The sequence below is a fragment of the Podarcis melisellensis genome, assembly GCF_964234715.1.
Source record: "Podarcis melisellensis genome assembly, chromosome: 10".
Lineage (NCBI taxonomy): Eukaryota > Metazoa > Chordata > Lepidosauria > Squamata > Lacertidae > Podarcis > Podarcis melisellensis.
The window spans coordinates 1,517,879-1,536,168 of record NC_138542.1 but is presented as its reverse complement, the minus strand read 5'-3'; the positions used below and the strand labels follow the sequence as shown (position 1 = coordinate 1,536,168).

General features: G+C 44.5%; 1 protein-coding gene across 2 annotated transcripts in view; it reads right to left on the bottom strand.

Annotated features, from left to right (window-relative positions):
• Positions 1-2,191: 2,191 nt before the first annotated feature.
• The window catches only part of DHTKD1 (dehydrogenase E1 and transketolase domain containing 1), a 31,849-nt gene continuing 15,750 nt past the window's right edge, over positions 2,192-18,290 (bottom strand). For both annotated transcript variants that reach the window (XM_081927655.1, XM_081927656.1), the window contains exons 7-17: positions 17,091-17,289; positions 15,812-16,124; positions 15,128-15,212; positions 14,448-14,587; positions 13,916-14,066; positions 11,931-12,037; positions 10,044-10,208; positions 8,843-8,925; positions 6,972-7,141; positions 6,068-6,153; positions 2,192-4,125 (exon numbers count right to left, since the gene is read on the bottom strand). In XM_081927655.1, coding sequence (XP_081783781.1) covers positions 4,024-4,125; positions 6,068-6,153; positions 6,972-7,141; positions 8,843-8,925; positions 10,044-10,208; positions 11,931-12,037; positions 13,916-14,066; positions 14,448-14,587; positions 15,128-15,212; positions 15,812-16,124; positions 17,091-17,289 — 1,601 coding nt within the window. In that variant the 3' untranslated portion in view covers positions 2,192-4,023. The remainder of the gene's footprint in view (positions 4,126-6,067; positions 6,154-6,971; positions 7,142-8,842; positions 8,926-10,043; positions 10,209-11,930; positions 12,038-13,915; positions 14,067-14,447; positions 14,588-15,127; positions 15,213-15,811; positions 16,125-17,090; positions 17,290-18,290) is intronic.

Genomic DNA, 18,290 nt, shown 5'->3' with positions numbered 1-18,290 from the left:
CTTGTTGAGGAGCAGCCAATCCGAAGCCGCGCCAGCGTTGCGCAAGTCAGTCCCCACACGGCGAGGCGTCCGCAGCAAGTGCGGGCGGCAGGGTCCGCGGGCCGGATTTACAGCCCCCGGGCCTTAGTTTGCCAACCCGTTTTACAGCACCCCACCACAGAATAGCATTGAGCAAATTCTACTTGTGGCAGTGGCCCAAAGGCCCACAATAAATGTGATAATGTGTACCCCTGTAAATCCTTGAGTGCTTCCAATAGAGATGTTGTGGTTGCCTGTTACTTTATGAAACTGATGATTTTGCAAGTTGCCCCACCCCCAAAATTGGGGCAGAAATACAGCTAACATGTGAATCACAAAGATACAGCTCAAAGCTAGAACATAAGTTGCTACATGGTGCAAATGGCTACAAATAGGTTCCCAACATGCAAACTAATACAATGTAATAGAACCCGGTGGGAATCAGAGCATAATCAGCAGAAATTACCAGTGCCTGTTGTGCATGTGTGTTAAACATGAAATGAGGTAATGATGTATGTTTGGTGGAAATTGAAATGCTTTGTTTGAAATCAAATCAAATTTTATTAAACGGTCACAGACCAGATTAACTTGTACAGCTAGTCAGCGAAGCATAACACCGGAAAAAACAAAGGACAATTTCAATACAGATTAGGCCAAAACGGCAATTTAAAATTAGACAGCATAAATAAAATTAAGTATTTGCCTTCGCCTGCATATTGACATTGGAAAGCTCTTGTTTCCTACGCCTAATAGCGGCTACACAGAATTTGGCAACATTGATCGTAATTTCAGGAACCTTATCTTCTACCAAGGCTCTCATACGTTGGAGTTCTGGTTCATTTTTAAGCTTTTGTAGAACTAGGGTGTTTGAAATCTTATAAATACCACTGCCTGGACCACTGGGCAGGGTTGCAGATTTGTGGAATGATCCGACTGTAACCTTTTGTAAGCTTTGCAATAAACATTGGACTCCTAACTCCTCACAGTTCTGAGTTTTATTGGCGTAAACTCAGGAGATAAGCTATTTTCTGGCTTACAACATACTCAAACCTGGGGTCACAGCTATCACCCCAAAACCAACACTTTTGCAGCATTTTGCAGCCCCCCACCAACTGAGCAATTGCTACTCAGACCTGGGGTCATAGCTGTCACCCCAAAACCCAGTGCTGTCCAATTCACTCCAAACTGGTGCCTGAACGAATCGCAAAAGCATAACATAGTGAGTAAAAGAAAACAGAAGAGTCTGGGGAATGTGTGAGCTTCATATGCACAAATTCCATTCCATTGGGGGGGGGGAGGTGAAAGGAGAGGGGGGTGGGGAGAGGGGGGTGGTAAATGTGCATGTTATTTTCCCTTTTCTTCAAAATTGGTGTATGTGAGGTTTTTGTGTCAGCCTCACTTGGGCAGGTTCTTTCTGTTCCTTTACTGGTTTATGTTGGCAGTGAGAGAAGAGCGGGCAAGGCATGGTTGATTGCCTTTGATAAACTGCAGTAAGATTTGTTTGTGTGTGTGGAAAGGGGGTGATGGATTGTCGGGTCAAGTTAGCCATATTGATCTATATGCTGTTTGGTGGTGAATAAATCATGAATGGATGCTATCAAGCTATTTGAAACATTTGACAGACAAGGCCAGCTTTAGCTATCGTTCAATAGGAACATGATTTTACGCCCCCAAATTTGCAACACGGGAGAGGGGAGAATTGGGGAGGTAACTCTGTTTAGGAAACCATAAAATTACTGAATTGCTACCTTCCTGAAGACTCAATCTCCCATCTGTGCATGTGGATGGAGGGTAAGCTCTCACCCACAGCTGCAGGGGAGAAAGAGTACATTGATTTGATATTTTGTTTCAGGTGCACAAATATATAAAAAGCGCACACTGCAACCACTCTTGCTTTCTCACCAATATGCTATTGGGCCAATGGCTGAGCACATAAGAATCTGCTGTAATTTCTGTAGCAGCATATATGAGAGATGGGGAGGAAGAAAATGCTCATTTGGGAGGGAAGTTTTCTTGCCCAAAGTGTGTTGATATATGTACCTGCCTGGCTCCACACTAGGTAAGAAGGGGGAGGGGTGTGCCAGAGGACAAGGGATCCTGCCTGTTGGGCTGCACAAGTAACCAGCCATGTAAGCCTTTTATTTGAGTAATAAAAACCTTTGAGACTTCCAAGTGATCCAGAAGTTTAATTTTTATTACAATGGAACATATTAAATTTATATTGTCATTCCCCCCCCATTCTCCTAGAAAGCAGCAATATAGCAAAATTTCAAGAAAAGTATTCAAAGATTGGTATTAAGTTCTTAGTGAGCCCTGCGATAATATTGCCCCATACTTTGGCATTGCCTTGTTTTACTATAAAGCAAAATAGTTGCAAGCCTGAATACAATTGGAGCAGTGGTGCTGGGGAAGGTTTTAACACTTACTTTCTCATTCTAAATTATCGCCCAGAAACTGATCTTAGCTGCACTATAGAAAAATACAGGGACTTGAACATGATCAAATATCCCAATGTTCTGATAAAGGTAGGCAGGCTAACTTAGAAGTACATTGCAGTAAAACATTACAAAATGACATTTCTTCAGTCACTACTCTTGACATATGAACCAACTGGGAAAACTTCACAACCCACTTAAGGCCTGGATTGCAGATATGAAGAATACAATGGAAAATGCAAGGCACAGGGAATCATTTTGTGTTGTCCCTTTGAGGATGGCACTTTGGGGTAGAAAAAGGGCATTGCCAGCCCCCTCAGGCCAGTGCTCCAGCCCAATGAGCTTCCTTGCAGTTGGAACTGCTGGAAGCTAAGCCCAAGAGGGGCTGTTGCTCCTTGCCCTGCAAACGGGCTGCTACCCACATGTACACCAACTGCAGCAAGACTAAAGATGTAAAATTTCCAGAAATTTTGAAGCCGGAGGGAGGCGGAAAAAATCTGTTTTCCCCCCAATTCTTCTGGGTTTTCCCCAGGCCTTCCCATCTCCACTTGAGGAAAGCCAGGGCAAAGCATAAGGCAATTTTTTTGCATGCCAGGCCCAGAAGTAACACAGATGTATTGGTAAAACCATCCCTCGGTTGTATCACTTTTGACTTTAGCTAGGGGATTGCATGACTGAATAAATACTCCCAATAAAACAAATTCACAGCACGCAGAACCATAGATGTCAGCGGTGCTATTTTTCTAGATCTCACCATGCATGCCTCTCTTGTTCTTTTATTATGGCAATGGCGCTCACCTGAGAGGTGATGGAATTGAGTTCTGGCAAATTCCAGCTGAAAAAAAGCCCTGGATGTCAGGATTAAGATTATGATAGTTTTTCATATGCAGAGATCCCATCCACTCAGTTGAGTTATTTTCCCACCTACTGCCTGAAGTGATACAGCTGAGGAACAGTTTTTTCCATCACATCTGTTTTTATAATTTAGACCTACAAGGCCCACTCATTAAAAAACAACAACACCCAGCAAGCTTTAATAATTTCTTTTTAAACTACAGTTACAATAATCTACCATGATTTAAGACAAGGGTAGCTATCCTTTTCCAGACAGAGAGCTGCACTCAGCTGTGGTCAACCTTCTGTGCATGACATGTCTGAGTTGGTGTGCTTGAATTTAGAAGGGTTTTGCTCATGAAAAATACAAAATCTTGCCACTTTTGCCACCAACAAATAATGCACAAAAGTGGGAAGTCATTATGGGTATCATAAGAGTCTCAGATTTTAGGAGCTGCATGAAGATTTAATTATTTATTTTATTTTTAAAAGATTTCTTACCGAAACATGAGCAAATTGCAATAGGAAAGATCCAAATACAGATAAATGCACTTACGCTCCATCCAAGGGTGCAGATTTAAATACATGCTTAAGTATACACTGAAATGAACTTTAGCTGGCTTGTACCCAATATACAATTGTAAACAACATGCCTCATGATCACATTCAGGTTTGTAACATTCTCATTCACTAAGACCTTGTTTTAACCTTCAAGAATTAACACAGTTCATAGGTCTCAAGCAAATGTTTTGGTGAGAAGGTCTTCCTGCTGTTTTTGGTGTAACATTCCAATGCCCACTGCAGGTGCTGGTAACGCAGGTCTACTTACAAGATGGAGCTGCAATTAAGTTAGAAAGGCAGCATTACAACTACTTATTATCTGTCCAAATTAAACAGTTATTAAATTAATAAACTGGGCTGCAATCTTGCACACAGGCTACCTGACTCAAATGGAGCAACACCATCCTTAGCATGTTTACTCGGAATTAACCTGGCTGTGTTCAATGGGTTTCATCAGTGAGGATGAGAGGGGGTCCTGTCCTATGGGCAGCCCAGGATTTCCATAGGCACTGCCCAGGCTTGTGCCCTGGAGTGGTCACTTCGACGCTGCCAAAACACAGGAGGGAGCAGCTACAAGTTACCAGTCTCTGCAGCCACAGTGGGTGCTGTGATTCTCCAGCACTTTGCTTTCACCCACAAAGGCGCACTCCATTGTCTCTTGAGACAGACGGGTGCCAAAAGCAACAACAACTCCCTAGTAGATGTACTTGGAATAGGAGTCCAAGCCAAACTATGTGAACGACTGCAGTCTTCACCATTATTCTGCAAACAATATTATTGTGAAAGATAAACCTGTACTACATAACTGGTATGCACCCTTTTTTATTTTCTCTTCTATGGCTCTGTCTTGGCTTCAGCATACATCTCAGGAAGCCAACATTATAAGACCCCCTTAGAACTGCACACCTAGCTCCTCAAGCCGGCCACAGGCTAAACAGACAAGTGGGACGCTCCTATGTGGTTTAGAACCAAAGCTCCTTTAAAAGATCAGAAATTGATCAAAAGTCTCCCACATTTTGCAAGAAAATGTATTGGGTGTGTTTTACAGGCCTGTAATTGTTCAGAAGGAAGTCTCACTGTGTTCATTGGGTTTTGTTCCCCAAAAAGTAGAGAGAGGATTTCAGTTTTAATTCCACTGAAATCCAAGTTGTTGTTGTTTATTCAACTTATTTATATACTGCCATATATCAAAAGCTCCCAGGGTGGTGTGCAACATTAAAAAGTTCTAGCATTGCCTATAGGTACTGCTAGAATACAATGTTATCAATCAGTAAAAATCCATTACTATTATAACACTTATGTTCTGCCTATCATGGAACTCAAACTGATATGCATAACTCCAGGTTTGAAGTTCTTGTATACAAAGCCATGAACAATTCAGGACCAGGTTACCTTAAGGTAAGGTTTCCAGATTTTTTTCAAAGAATCCGGAGACACTTTTTCCTCCCCCTCAATGGTGGCAGTGGCAGTGGCGCAGCAAGGTCGGGGCTCCCCTCTTTTTTCTCCTTCCTCTTTCTCTCTTTTCCTTCTCCTCCTTCTCCCTGCATCAACTCTAGGGCTTTCCTGGCCCCGGAGCACTGCTGGGCAATCGGCTGGGTGGCCAGGCCCTCTCGCTCCCGGCTTGATTTAGGTCGTGGGGGAGGGGGTCAGCGGTTCCCCCAGTTGACGCGCCAGGCATCCCCAGTTCCCCCTCAGCAGTACGTCGGCAGCGGCAGTCTCAGCAGCCCAGAGCCACCCTGGTAGCGCAGTTGGCTCTGGCTGGCTTCAGGAGCTGCTCGCTGCCATGGCGCCCGCCATTTTGCCTCACCGGAAGTCCCCATATGATGTGTTGTGTGCTGTTGAACCAATCACACAATATTCATTCCCTACTAATAAATCTACAACACCTAAAATATAAATCCGGGGACATTAAATGAAATCCGGGGACATTCCAGGGACAGACTTTGTCCGGGGACAGATCTGTAAATCCGGGGAATGTCCCCGGGAAACGGGGACATCTGGTAACCATACCTTAAGGAGCACCTTACCCTGCCTGCTTCAGGCTGGCCATGGAGACCACCTGGGGAGCCCTATTAGTGGACCCCCATGGTCTAAGCAAATACAAACCTGCTTAGTCTTCAGTCCATTGTGGTAGCAAGAATGGCAAAAACTGATTTGAGGCATTTAAGGCTCAGCTAATGGGTAACTTACCCCAATGTCACAGAATACTGGAATCTTACCTTACAGGCCAGTTGCTTCTCAAATCTTGGTGACACAAACGCCCAGGGCCCCATATTCTGTGGCTCCTCTTGACTCCATATAAATTCTGAGTAAAAAATAAGAGGCAACAATAGGTATTGGTTTGTCCTATGAATTCTGGCTAATCCATAGGCTCTCCTCTGCTTATATATCAGGGGAGAGGAACCAGTGTGGCATCATGGTTTTAGAGTGCTGGACCTGGGAGAGCAGAGTCTGAATTCCCACTCAGCCATGAAGCTTCCTGGGTGACCTTGGGCCAGTCGCCATCTCTTAGCCTAACCTCCCTCACAGGGCTGCTGTGAGATGAAATGGGGAGGAAGAGAACATGTGCAACCATTTGTGCTTCTGGGAAGATAAAGGTTATATGTAAATATAATAAATAAATAAAACCCTTTTAGGCCTGGTGGGCCAGATCTTTATCTCCCGCTCCCCTGAGGACCAACGTCGAAAAGTTGGCAGGACCACCCATGTCTCAATTATCTGATGTCATATTGATAATAGTTGATTGACAGGTGGGTTGTCTTGCCAAACTGCCATAATTGGCCCTCAATTGTGTGTGTCTTTGGGGGTGCGACATACTGTCCAAGCAGGATTTGGACACCACATGGAAACTGGATGGCACAACCAAGCTGAGCAGGTTTGAACTCCCCCTGCATCAGCTTCTACCTTCCCCACACCTGACGTTACACAAGTGGGTGTGGCTTTGGGAAAACAGCCTGGTGGGCCAGATGGGGAGGTCTCTATATGTTCAGTCAATGTTGGCCACAGCCTCTTATTATTAAGCTTTAGAGCCCCTGTTCTCAAAGGACTGCAGCACATTAGTCTAAAGCAGCTAAGTGAACAGGTTTTGGCCAAGTCCTTTTGAAGAGTCACGAGCCCACCAACCTTTTGCATTAGTAAATTTTTTCATCTCTTGCTGAAGAGCTTCTATCGGAAAAGGACACAGTTCTTCTAATCTGATAATTGCTGTATTTTGCTTCTTTTCTTCAAACATCTCCCGGTGTTTTGACAGAGAATAGTAATGTTTTCCAGAACAGAGAATTACTCTGCTCACACTGCACGGAAGAAAGGTTGGAATAATTTAAAGGATCCAAAGACAATTCCCAAAAAGACCATGCATCTATTCCATTCACACACCCAGATGTTGATGTCTGATTAACTTAAAAGAGAGCCAGTGTAGTGGTTAAAGCAGAGATGGGCAACCTGTTTTCTTTAGAGAGCTGTAAACTCTCAGGAGTAATATTTCAGGAACTGCATGTCAGTAATGGGTGGAACAAGAACAGAGACTAGGCTGAGTCAAAGATAAACGCGTTCTGGATTAACTACTCCGGAATAAAGACTGCCCTACTCCAATTTTCACCATGGCTACCTCAGATTAGAATTCCCAGTCGTATGCAGGTCTAATCAGAAGTACGGTAAGCTCCACTGAGTTTGATGAGGTTTTACTCAAATAAGTAAGCATGGGATTTAAAATAATATAAAATAATAAAAAGACCAATACACCTATAGTTCTGAAAAGCAAGTGAAAGTAATTCCTACTTTACTTTAATGTAATACAATATTGTTTTTAGATACTAGATTTCTCACCCACCCTTCACTATAAGGTCCCAGGGCAGGTTACATGCCATGTTAAGAATACAGTATTAAAATTAGTTAAAACAATTTGCAATCAGAATAATAGAGTGGGTGCTTAAAATATAAACTTCAGGCAGGGGAAAGAGAAGCATTTACAGACACAGAATATGGGAGAAGCCTGCCAATTTGTCACAGACAGCTGGGAGTGGGGCTTCTTTTCTTAAGGAAAAGGAAAACATTTTTTAAAAGTCAGTTTATTTTCACAAGATATCCAGCTATTCAGATGCTACATAGAAAGAGGGGAGAAACACTTTAAATTATGAAAAATAAGGAGATGATGGAAGAGAAGAATGAGGAACTTTCAGACCTTGAGTACAGCATAAAAAATGTTAAGGCTGCATAAAACAGGCTGCTCACCAGTGGGCTATGCATGGACCCAGCTTCAAACTCCTGGTCATCCATACTACTCACTGGGTGACTTTGGGCACTCCCCCTACAGAGGTGTTTGGGGTTTTTTTTAGGTTTAAAACATTGCTCTTGTTCTGCCTTGGAAGAAGGGCAGGATATAAATCTAGGAAATAATATGAAGATAATGATTCTGCTTTTATACTATAGGCACGTACAACCGAAACCTATGACTTTACAGGGAACAAGACATCCCAGGGGCCTGAGCACAAAGGGAACAGGAGACTCAGCACAGGCAAACAGGGACCAGGTGTGTATTGCCACTTGTACATGCACACTACATCCCTACCTGTCTCCAGGTAACAGTACATGTGTTAATCCAATCTATCCCATAGGACCATGTCAGATATACACAATCCTGCCAGCACAATATGGCAATGGCAGGCCCCTGTCAATCTTCCAGCTGGTAATCCAGTCACCCACAAAGCAAAAGGCTGAATATCAGGCACCCCACTCCTGTCTTTTATGGACATAATCAAAAGCAACTAGTTAAATCAGAGAAACATGTTTTACTCAAGCCATTGGATCCTGAGAGCATTAAACAGGGCTTACTTCCAGGTAAGCAGGTATAGGATTGCAGCCTTAATCTTCATTCTAAATCTATGAGTCTCAGTCATGCTTAAATTTTTCACTTCCTCGTGTGCTATCGTGCTATTTTACTGCCTGCTACTATTTGGAATGTTGAATACTAAATACAAGACCGCAGTTCCAGTTACTTTTTAGGATCCACCGTCGAATCACCAATAACTGGTCTGAACGTTGTTCCTGAGGCCATTTCTACTAAGCTTGACGCAGCAGCCTATAGAAAGGAAAGGGGGGCTGAATGTATGCATATCAAGTACATTTGAAGAGCTAGATATTTCACTCAGCAACTGTAAAGTATCTAAGCATGACAAATTTCAGAACCATTAGATTTATACAGTGTTTTTTTTCTAAAAGAAAAGTTTAGGGGTACTCTTTTTCCTTCTCATATTGAAATACTGCCCCTCAATGAGGCCAAACTTAAGAGTCACAAAATGTTGAGGGGTCTTCATGTCCTCGCACACCCCCCCCCCCCGAAAAAAGCACTGGATTTATATGACTAGCTGGGGACAACTTAGGAACAAGTATGGAAATACTAGCTAATAAAACTGTTTGGTCATTAAGATGTCTAAGATTCTTGATAAACATCCATGAATAGTCAAAAGTGCAAGACAAGTATATCTCACTGAAGTGACAGATCTTTCAGAAGTTAGATGAAATGTAAAATATTAAACACATAGAAAGGTCATTTAAATAACAGATCGTGTTCAATAATGTAGGTATGTTTGTTACACAATTACACAAACACATATAGAGTAAAATAAAAATAAAAATTGACCCTTCCAAACATCTTATGCCTAATACAACATAGGATGAATCCAGAGCAACACAGATTTACTTCCCTGGTTTATTCCCAATGGCATTTTGGTAATACAGTGGTACCTCAGGCTACAGACGCTTCAGGTTACAGACTCCGCTAACCCAGAAATAGTACCTCAGGTTAAAGAACTTTGCTTGAGGATGAGAACAGAAATCGCGCGGCGGCAGCAGTAGGCCCCATTAGCTAAAGTGGTACCTCAGGTTAAGAACAGTTTCAGGTTACGAACGGGCCTCCGGAACGAATTAAGTTCTTAACCCGAGGTACCACTGTATACATACAAAGGGATCCAGTAACGTGGTTAGCTCCCACACCCAGGTTGGCAACATTCAGGTGGGAATTAACCACACCACTGCCCCTGTCCAGAGGTCCATTCGCCCATATGTTATTGGAACTACAAAGGAAGTTACAGGACCTTCATGAAAAAACTGTAATTTTGACAGTATGTGGCTGTGCTAACAAGTGATGTTTTAGAATAATTAGGAGTAGCAAGCAAAGCAAGAAATCTTTCTACGCACAGGCAACCTGAGCAGAGTTTTTGGAGAAGCAACAATCAAAGGTTTCCGGAAGTTTCGAACCATCTGTCTACGGAGTAAGTGGAAATACTGTGCTGGGGTTGTTGGGTGCACAACACACATGTTGACATGATCACCATCCACACCCTCCTCTGAGCTATCACACATCTGTGAAACAAATGAACAAAAAATGCAAAACAAATTAAAAAAAACCAAGTACAGCTGCTGTTTTTAAAGTTGCAAAACAACGAGCACAGGGACAGAGCAATGGAGAAATTTCTGAAACAACAATGGGATATCAGCTTTGCCCAAGGCATGATGGATAACAGCAACAACCAGTATCTGAATAGTAATAATAATAATAATAATAATAATAATAATAATAATAATTTTTATTTATACCCCGCCCTTCCCAGCCAAGGCCGGGCTCAGGGCGGCTTACAAACAATAATAAAAACAAGTTGAATGATTACAACTTAAAAACAAAATTAAAATACAACATTAAAATATTGAAACATTAAAATATTAAAATGTAGCATCGCAGGAGGAGAAGGAAAAGAAAAAAGAAAGAGGGGGAGGGAATCAAATTGGCTCCAAGCCAAAGGCCAGGCGGAACAACTCTGTCTTACAGGCCCCGCGGAAAGAAATCAGATCCCGCAGGGCCCTGGTCTCATGAGGCAGAGCCTTCCACCAGGCCGGAGCCATGACTGAAAAGGCCCTGGCTCTGGTTGAGGCTAATCTGACTTCCCTGGGCCAGGGACCACTAGGGTGTTGCTATTTATGGACCTTGAGGCTCTCCGTGGGGCATACCGGGATAGGCGGTCCCGTAGGTACGAGGGTCCTAGGCCATGAAGGGCTTTAAAGGTCAAAAGCAGCACCTTAAATCTGACCCTGTACTCCACCAGGGGCCAGTGCAGCTGGAAAAGCACTGGGTGAATATGCTCCCATGGCAGAGACCCCGTGAAGAGCCTCGCTGCGGCATTCTGCACCCGCTGCAGTTTCTGGGACAACTTCAAGAGCAGCCCTGCGTAGAGCGAATTACAGTAGTCAAGCCTGGAGATGACCGTCACATGTGGCCAGGTTGGGGCAGGAAAGGTAAGGGGTAAGTGTCCATGCACACAAAAGCTTATATCCAGAACAAACTTAGTTGGTCTCTAAGGTGCTACTGGACAATTTCTTATTTATAGCAACAACCAGGGGAAAGAAAGACACAACTTACAAGAACAGGAAGAAACACCACAGACAGAATAATTGCTGCACACAGGAAGAACAAGGATATAGTTTGAGTTCCTCACTTGTAGTTTTATAAATTGCAATGGCAATTTGTGTCTGCAAACTTCTCTACAATTGACTGGTGCGTAGAAGGACAGATTCTCTAGAACAATCTTTCACAATATAGCCATGTAAAAAGTACTTCTCTCATCCTGGCCAAGTCTGAACATAGCTGAGCTGAAAATTACCTGATGTGGTATAAGACAGTGCTGGAAGTGTCAGCCTCACCTTTCTCAGAATATGAACAGTAACAGCTATCCAGCCCAAGGCCCCGTTTCCTGCAGCAGCCCACTAGCAAGATCCCTTCCCTGCTCTCATTTCCTAGTAGCTTACATTAAGAAGTAAGGTGCCTCTGATCATGGAGGTAATATACAACCATCATGGGTGAGGAGAGGGTGTGTTATTGGCTTGTGCTTGTTCTTGTTTGCATCATGCATTTTTTTGTGTTATGTTGTATTTTTATGTTGTGAACTGCCCTGCGATCTACAGATAACAACAGTCATAGCCATTGACAGCCTTATCCTCCATGAACCTAGAGATGCCAAAAATTGAACCCGGAACCTTATGCATGTAAAGCATGGGAAGCATGAGCTTGTAGAACATGTCTTGTCTGGCTACCTGCAAGAAACGTTCAATTCGGCAAGAAGAATGCTCCGGTCCAGCACCGTCATACCCATGTGGGAGAAGAACGACTATTCCACTCTGTAGGAGCCACTTTGCTTCCCCTGGAGTGGAGAAAGGAAGACTGATTCATTTTAGATGCCAGGATTCTACATTATCACAGTCCACACAAGAAGATCCTCATCACTTAGAATGGGTCACTTTCTATGTTGTGATCTTACCCATCCTTCAGCTAATATAGTATCTAATTCAGTGTTTCCCAACCTTTTTTGGGCAAAGGCACACTTGTTTCATGAAAAAAATCTCGAGGCACACCACCATTACAGCCCCGTGACGTCAGCGCGCAACGTCACGTCGGGAGGGACGCACGAAAGTGTAAGTTTCAATTTTTTCCCCTCCCCCTTGCCTTCCTTCTGTGCCAACCGCCAAAAAGCCAAGAAAAAAGCCAAGACTTTAGGGCAGCAGGTCGACACGGAAGAAGCTCCTACCTAAGGACAGATGCGACGGCCGTGTCCTCTTCTGCCACACTTGGCAGCCCTGCCTCACGGTCGTGACTCCCACCCTTATTTCTCCCCGCAGGTCGAGCGGCACAGGCAGCCCAATGTGTCCAGCCCAGACACAAGCCCCGCTTCCCCACTCTAGAGCCTGAATGCGACCAAGTGTTCTGGACTCCCGAGCAGGGTGGGAAAGAGGACTCGCATCTGGTAGCCTCCGGGCTCCTCGCCTGCTCGAGGGATGGCATTGCAGGCAAGCTGCCGGCCGTCGCCATCGCCGCCCCCTCATGCGAGTGGACCTGCCCGGAGTGGTGGGCCGGGGGAGGCTCGCTCTCTGTGGGGATGTGGCCCGCACGCGCGGCCCCGCTTCCTCCTGCCCAGGGCTGAGCTCCTTACCCGCGATCTCGGTCTCGCGCACGCGGATCCCACTTATTCCGAAGCTCGCGCCACTAGCCGGGGCTCTCACACCGTGCCAGGGCGAGGCGGCGCGGCCCACTGACGTCATCGCGGCTCGCCGCCACCCTCGACTTCCCTGTTCCCTCCCCTCCCTCGGGTCGCCGTGGTTACCGAGGACTGCAAGCTGCTCAGGCGAGCGTGGGGCATTAAGTGGGAGAAGGAAAATTAAAATTAAAACTCGCCTGAAGGCCGCCTCTCCGGATATCTTTCGAATTTTTTAATTTTTCCCGCGGCACACCAGGCAACGTCTCGTGGCACACTAGTGTGCCGCGGAACACTGGTTGGGAAACACTGATCTAATTGCTCTTCTTGCTGCAGGAAAGACCATTTGTCATACACTTTAATTGATACAGAAGTCAGATTTTATGAACATTCACTTACACTTTCCTCTTATTGTTTACATAGCGACCCAAGAACAAAGTTGCTGCTTCAGAAAGATCTCTGAAACACTACAATATTGCAATCCCAAAGGTTTCACACATCTTCCTCTTGGACATAAGAAACACATTAAGCTGCAAGCTGAAAGTCACCTCTACTGTGGCTGAGCTCACACATCTGTACATGACACCTGAGGGCTATAGCATCTGCGTGTGTGAAATGACCACAAAGCCCATACACAACAGAAACGGCTTTCTTATCACTTGATACCACTGCACACCCAATGCTTTTCCATGAAAACAGCTCATACACTCAGCTGCCAATCACTGAGTGATCAGCCAACGGCACAATCCTATGTATGTCTACTCAGAAATAAGTCTGATCCATGAGACTTACTCCCTAGTAGAGTATTTAGAATTGTGAATGGCCCAAATGAAACTATTAATTCAATAGAATTTAAGCCTTGTCTTTTAGAAGCTCACTTAAGGTGGCTAACAAAGCATTAAAATAAAAATGAAACCTAATTAAATGTGGAGCAACATATAAAAGAAAGTCTGAAGTGATGAGATATTAGGGGAAGCACGTGTGAGTAAGCAAGAATAATAAAAACAGATCTAAATGCTTTTCTGTTTGGCACTGGCACTGGAATCTCACCTCCAGAGATAAATGTATCAAATATTATCTGAGCTCCATTAAAGAAATCACCAAACTGAGCCTCCCAAATAGGCAACAATTGGGGGCTTTCAATGCTCATTCCATACTCAAAGCCAAGCACAGCTTCTTCTGAGAGGGGGCTGTTGCTCACCTAACAGAGAAAGAATGTGAGAACTCGTAAGCTAAACAGTGGTTCGTCAAGAAATATGCATGCCACACACAAAAAAGCATTTTCTTTTTTAATCATAACTACTGCAGGAGGCTACCAGTTATTTTTTAAAAGACGGTTAATGCAGGGGTGGTCATAGGAAGTAGCAACATACACATTTACCCAGAAGTAAGTCCCATTGACCTCAAGGTCACTGACTTCTGATGGCACTGTGAGAAATTCAGCACGCTTAAAACTGGGGATCTTTGTTTTCATCTATTCAAAAACTTAGCTATGAAGCAGCTTTTCAGAAGTATAAACAGCAGATTACAGTAGGATCATGATGTCAATGAAATGCTGCTCGGTTAAAAATGCAACTTTTACCTCAAGGAAACCTTTCTGATCTGGCGACATGTGATTCAAAGGGATGTAGGTTTCACCCGTCTCTTGGCAAACCAGCATTGTGTGTCTCTGGCTAAATGTCCCTCGGCCAACATCCTGTCCGCTCAGGCGAATATTAAAACCTTTGTATAAAGCAAAGTATGGAGTAAAAGTACAGCTACCCAGCCTGGAGTGGCCAGTGTCCTCCCGACAGGGCAGGGCTGTGTGGCTACTGCAGCAGAGCCACTGTGGTCTTCCCCCTGGTGCGTCCATGCCACCCCGACTTTGTTGCCCCCTTGCACTGCCTTGGTGAGCTGCAGCAATGCCGGCGTCACAAGGGAAGCTCAAGCCCACCCACCCCCGGGGGCCCAGGCACCACAGTAACCAACAGAATAACAGATACCAAGTATCCTGCAGGAATTCTCTTTAAACCAATGCTGGCTTTTATTCAGATCTCAAAACCAAATTGATGAAACCCTTCTTGATGAAACATCCCTTTATCCATTTCTTCTAGCACTTGTATCTAAGTATTCCTTTTGGATGCATGCTACTGATTACTTTTGAGGGCAGTTTTTGTACAAGATACTTATTTTAAAAACTCATATCCCTCTTGCTTCCCAAGGAACACAAGGTAGCTAAGAAGTCACAATAGAAAAACTATTATATTTCAAAACATAAAATACCTTGACAGAGCAGAGAACCAAAAGCTAACGTTTCAGCTGTGGCCCAGTCCAACTTTACTCCTTCTTCCATCTTCAGCATTCTTGACTGTACAAAACAAAAATATTCAAATATTACAGCCTTGTTACCTCAACTTCTGGAAGGTCTACCCAGCTTCTGTCTGGTTTCTGGATCACACATCATCAAGAGATTCAGTTGCATTATCTACTTCACATGTTTATCTGCTTTGGCTACTTCAGTGGCGTAGCGTGGGGGGTGCAGGGGGAGCTGGCCGCACCGGGCGCAACATCTGGGGGTTAGGGGGCGCAAATCCACGGGTTAGGGGGTGCAAATTACTTGCCTTGCCCCGGGTGCTGACAACCCACGCTACGCCACTGGGCTACTTTGTGCATGCAAAAGAAGCAACTTTCTGTACAATAGTTATATTTCTATTATCCGGTAACAGTTTAATCTTTTGTTTAGCTAATCAGTAATCCCTTCCTATAAGCAAATGTTACAGGAAACTATTTAGTTGTTACTATGTCACAAAAAGGAGCTTTTTGCAATATGCAAATGCATGTAATTATAAAAAACTAATTAGTCGGCTTCCCTAAAGCCATCAAGCATTGTTTGTGCACTAGGAAAGAGCTGAACCAGCTTGAAGGCATGTGTTAGTTTAACTTCATATTTTATTTTATTTTTTGCACCTGGGTGTGTGTCTTCAGAATATGGCTGTGCAGCTGCATTTCCGCTGGCACCTCCACAGACTTGACCCCAACAAACTGAAGGAGTGGAATTGGTACGCCGGTATCCCATGTGGTGATCCTTGGCGAGGGCTCCACCATGTTACTCCAATGAGCCTGAAGATTGGTGGGTGGAGGGCTGTACAAAGTCATGTTGGCAAGATGTTCGTTCAGTTTAGAGTAATAGGAAGTCCTTATTTCAGACACTTCTTCCTGTGTCATTAGTCCCTGGGCTACCAGACGCTCTGCATAAGTGTCTGGAATACTCTTACGTGACCTGTGAGGGGAAACATGTTATTGAAATGTATGGCATTGCCTATTATTTGGATTACTGTCATGTCCTCTACATTCTGCTGCCCTTTTAAAACGGTTCAGAAACTCCAGTTAGTACAGAATGTGACTACCTGCTTATTAATGGAAGCATGGGGTAAATGTCAGTCACTCCTGTAAACCTGAGGGAGTGCACTCTCCCTCTGCCTCTGCCTCTGCCTCTCCCTCTGCCTCTCCCTGTCTGCCTCTTGTGCATCTCTTCATACACTGAAAACAGCAAATGGGCAAAAAGCAACCCAAAAGGAGTGACTTGCTGCAGAAAACCAGTAATGACTCCCAATCCAGTCTGGGACGCCACAGCTCCTTTTGTCCAAAATAAAAGTGACCAGGTAGAGCATGCTTGTTTAAACAGTTGTACTTTACACATTACAGAAGGAATTTTATTTAAATATTTTAAAAATATTTTTGAAATGCCCCCATATAGATTTCATCAGGCCTGCTGAGTCCCTTTCCACCTATTAACTGTTTGGAGGGGAGCTGCTGAGAAGTAAATTGGATTTAGAGTTTTTCAGAGTGTGCAAATGTAGCTTCTACCTCTGCAAGAAAGACTGCTACAAGAAGATCAAAGCAGAGAAAATGTCTCTGAGATGTAGACCTTCGTGTTACTTAAAAAAGTAAAGGCAAAGGACCCCTGACAGTTAAGTCCAGTCGCGAATGACTCCGGGGTTGTGGCGCTCATCTCACTTTACCATTCAAATGGTGTGTGTGCACTGCGTCATGTGATCAATGATGTGGGGCAGAGATGACATGGGCCCCACCAATATTTTATTCAAGTTGGCACCCCTGATTAAGGGCATCTGATTGTGTGTAGGTCTTGCCCAATGTCTTACTAGAATGTGGCTGAGATAGCTTTCCATGGGGGGAATGCAGCCTTCAGCACAAGAAAGGTTCCTAACCCTGCACTAAGCCATACCTGATAATTTTGTACATGGTGGGGTTAGTGAAGAATGGCTCATCCAGTTCATTGTGGCCCCACTGCCGGTAGCACAGCAAATCCACAATCACGTCCTTACGGAAATGGCGCTGGTATTCAACAGCTAATCTAGTGGCTCGGATTACTTCTTCAGGGTCATCTCCATTTACATGGATAACTGCACAACCAACGATCTTGCCTAAGAATGAGAGAAAGAATATTTCAGTCTCATACAACATACGACCAACTTAAGGTAAATGCAGCTCACCAGAAATGTGTGACAGTTCATGAGAGGCAGGACGCACCTCCTGTTTTTGTTGCCTATGAATGCGAAAGCAGAAGGGATTCTCAAGCACCTGGCTGGTCACAAACCATGTCTGGTGCACTGTGGCCACCAGCCAGGATTATAATTAAATTAAATCACTTTAAATATAGCAGTCTATTTATATTTTTGCAGTTTCACATTCACCAGTGATGCCCCCCGTAAGCATTCTCAGATACAGGTCCAGTCTCTCCAACTCCTCTCACTTCTGGAAAAGAACTCAGAAGTGATAAGAGTAAGTAGAAGCGACTGTCCCTGCAATACCGTCCCAGAAAGGGCCATCTTGGTAGTGGCACCACCCTGCGGGACACCCTCCTGCCAGATGTCAAAGAAATAACCAATTATACAACCTTCCATAGACACCTGAAGGCAGCCCCATATCGGGACGTTTCATGTGTGTTTTTATATTCTGTTGGAAACCACTCAAGAGACAACCTAGTCCAATGGGCAGGGCACAAGTAAATTATTGTTATTGTTGCTGTTGTTGTTAACTTTCAAAACTGGTCACAGACAGTGGCAAAGCGTGGGGGCTGCGGGGGGCATGGCATCAGGAACATGTTTTTGAGGGGGTGCGACCAGGCACTCCATCAGAGCCTGGCTCTGGAAGGTGCGCAAGGAAGCAAGCTTTGTTGTGTGACGGCCCAAACCTGCAAGCCGCAGCTCCACTTCTGGGTCAAGCCTGACCTGGGGGCAGAGAGAGGAGAGTCAGTGGCAAATTTGCCACCCCTCTCCTCGGCTGGGTGGTGATGCGCAAGGATGCTGCCAAGGCAGCTTTCTCACACCCAAGCGCAGCTCCACTCCATGGGCATGACCCAGGGGCACAGAGTGCGCCCCATGCAGCCGCCCCACATGGTGGTATCATACGCTCCATTGCTGGT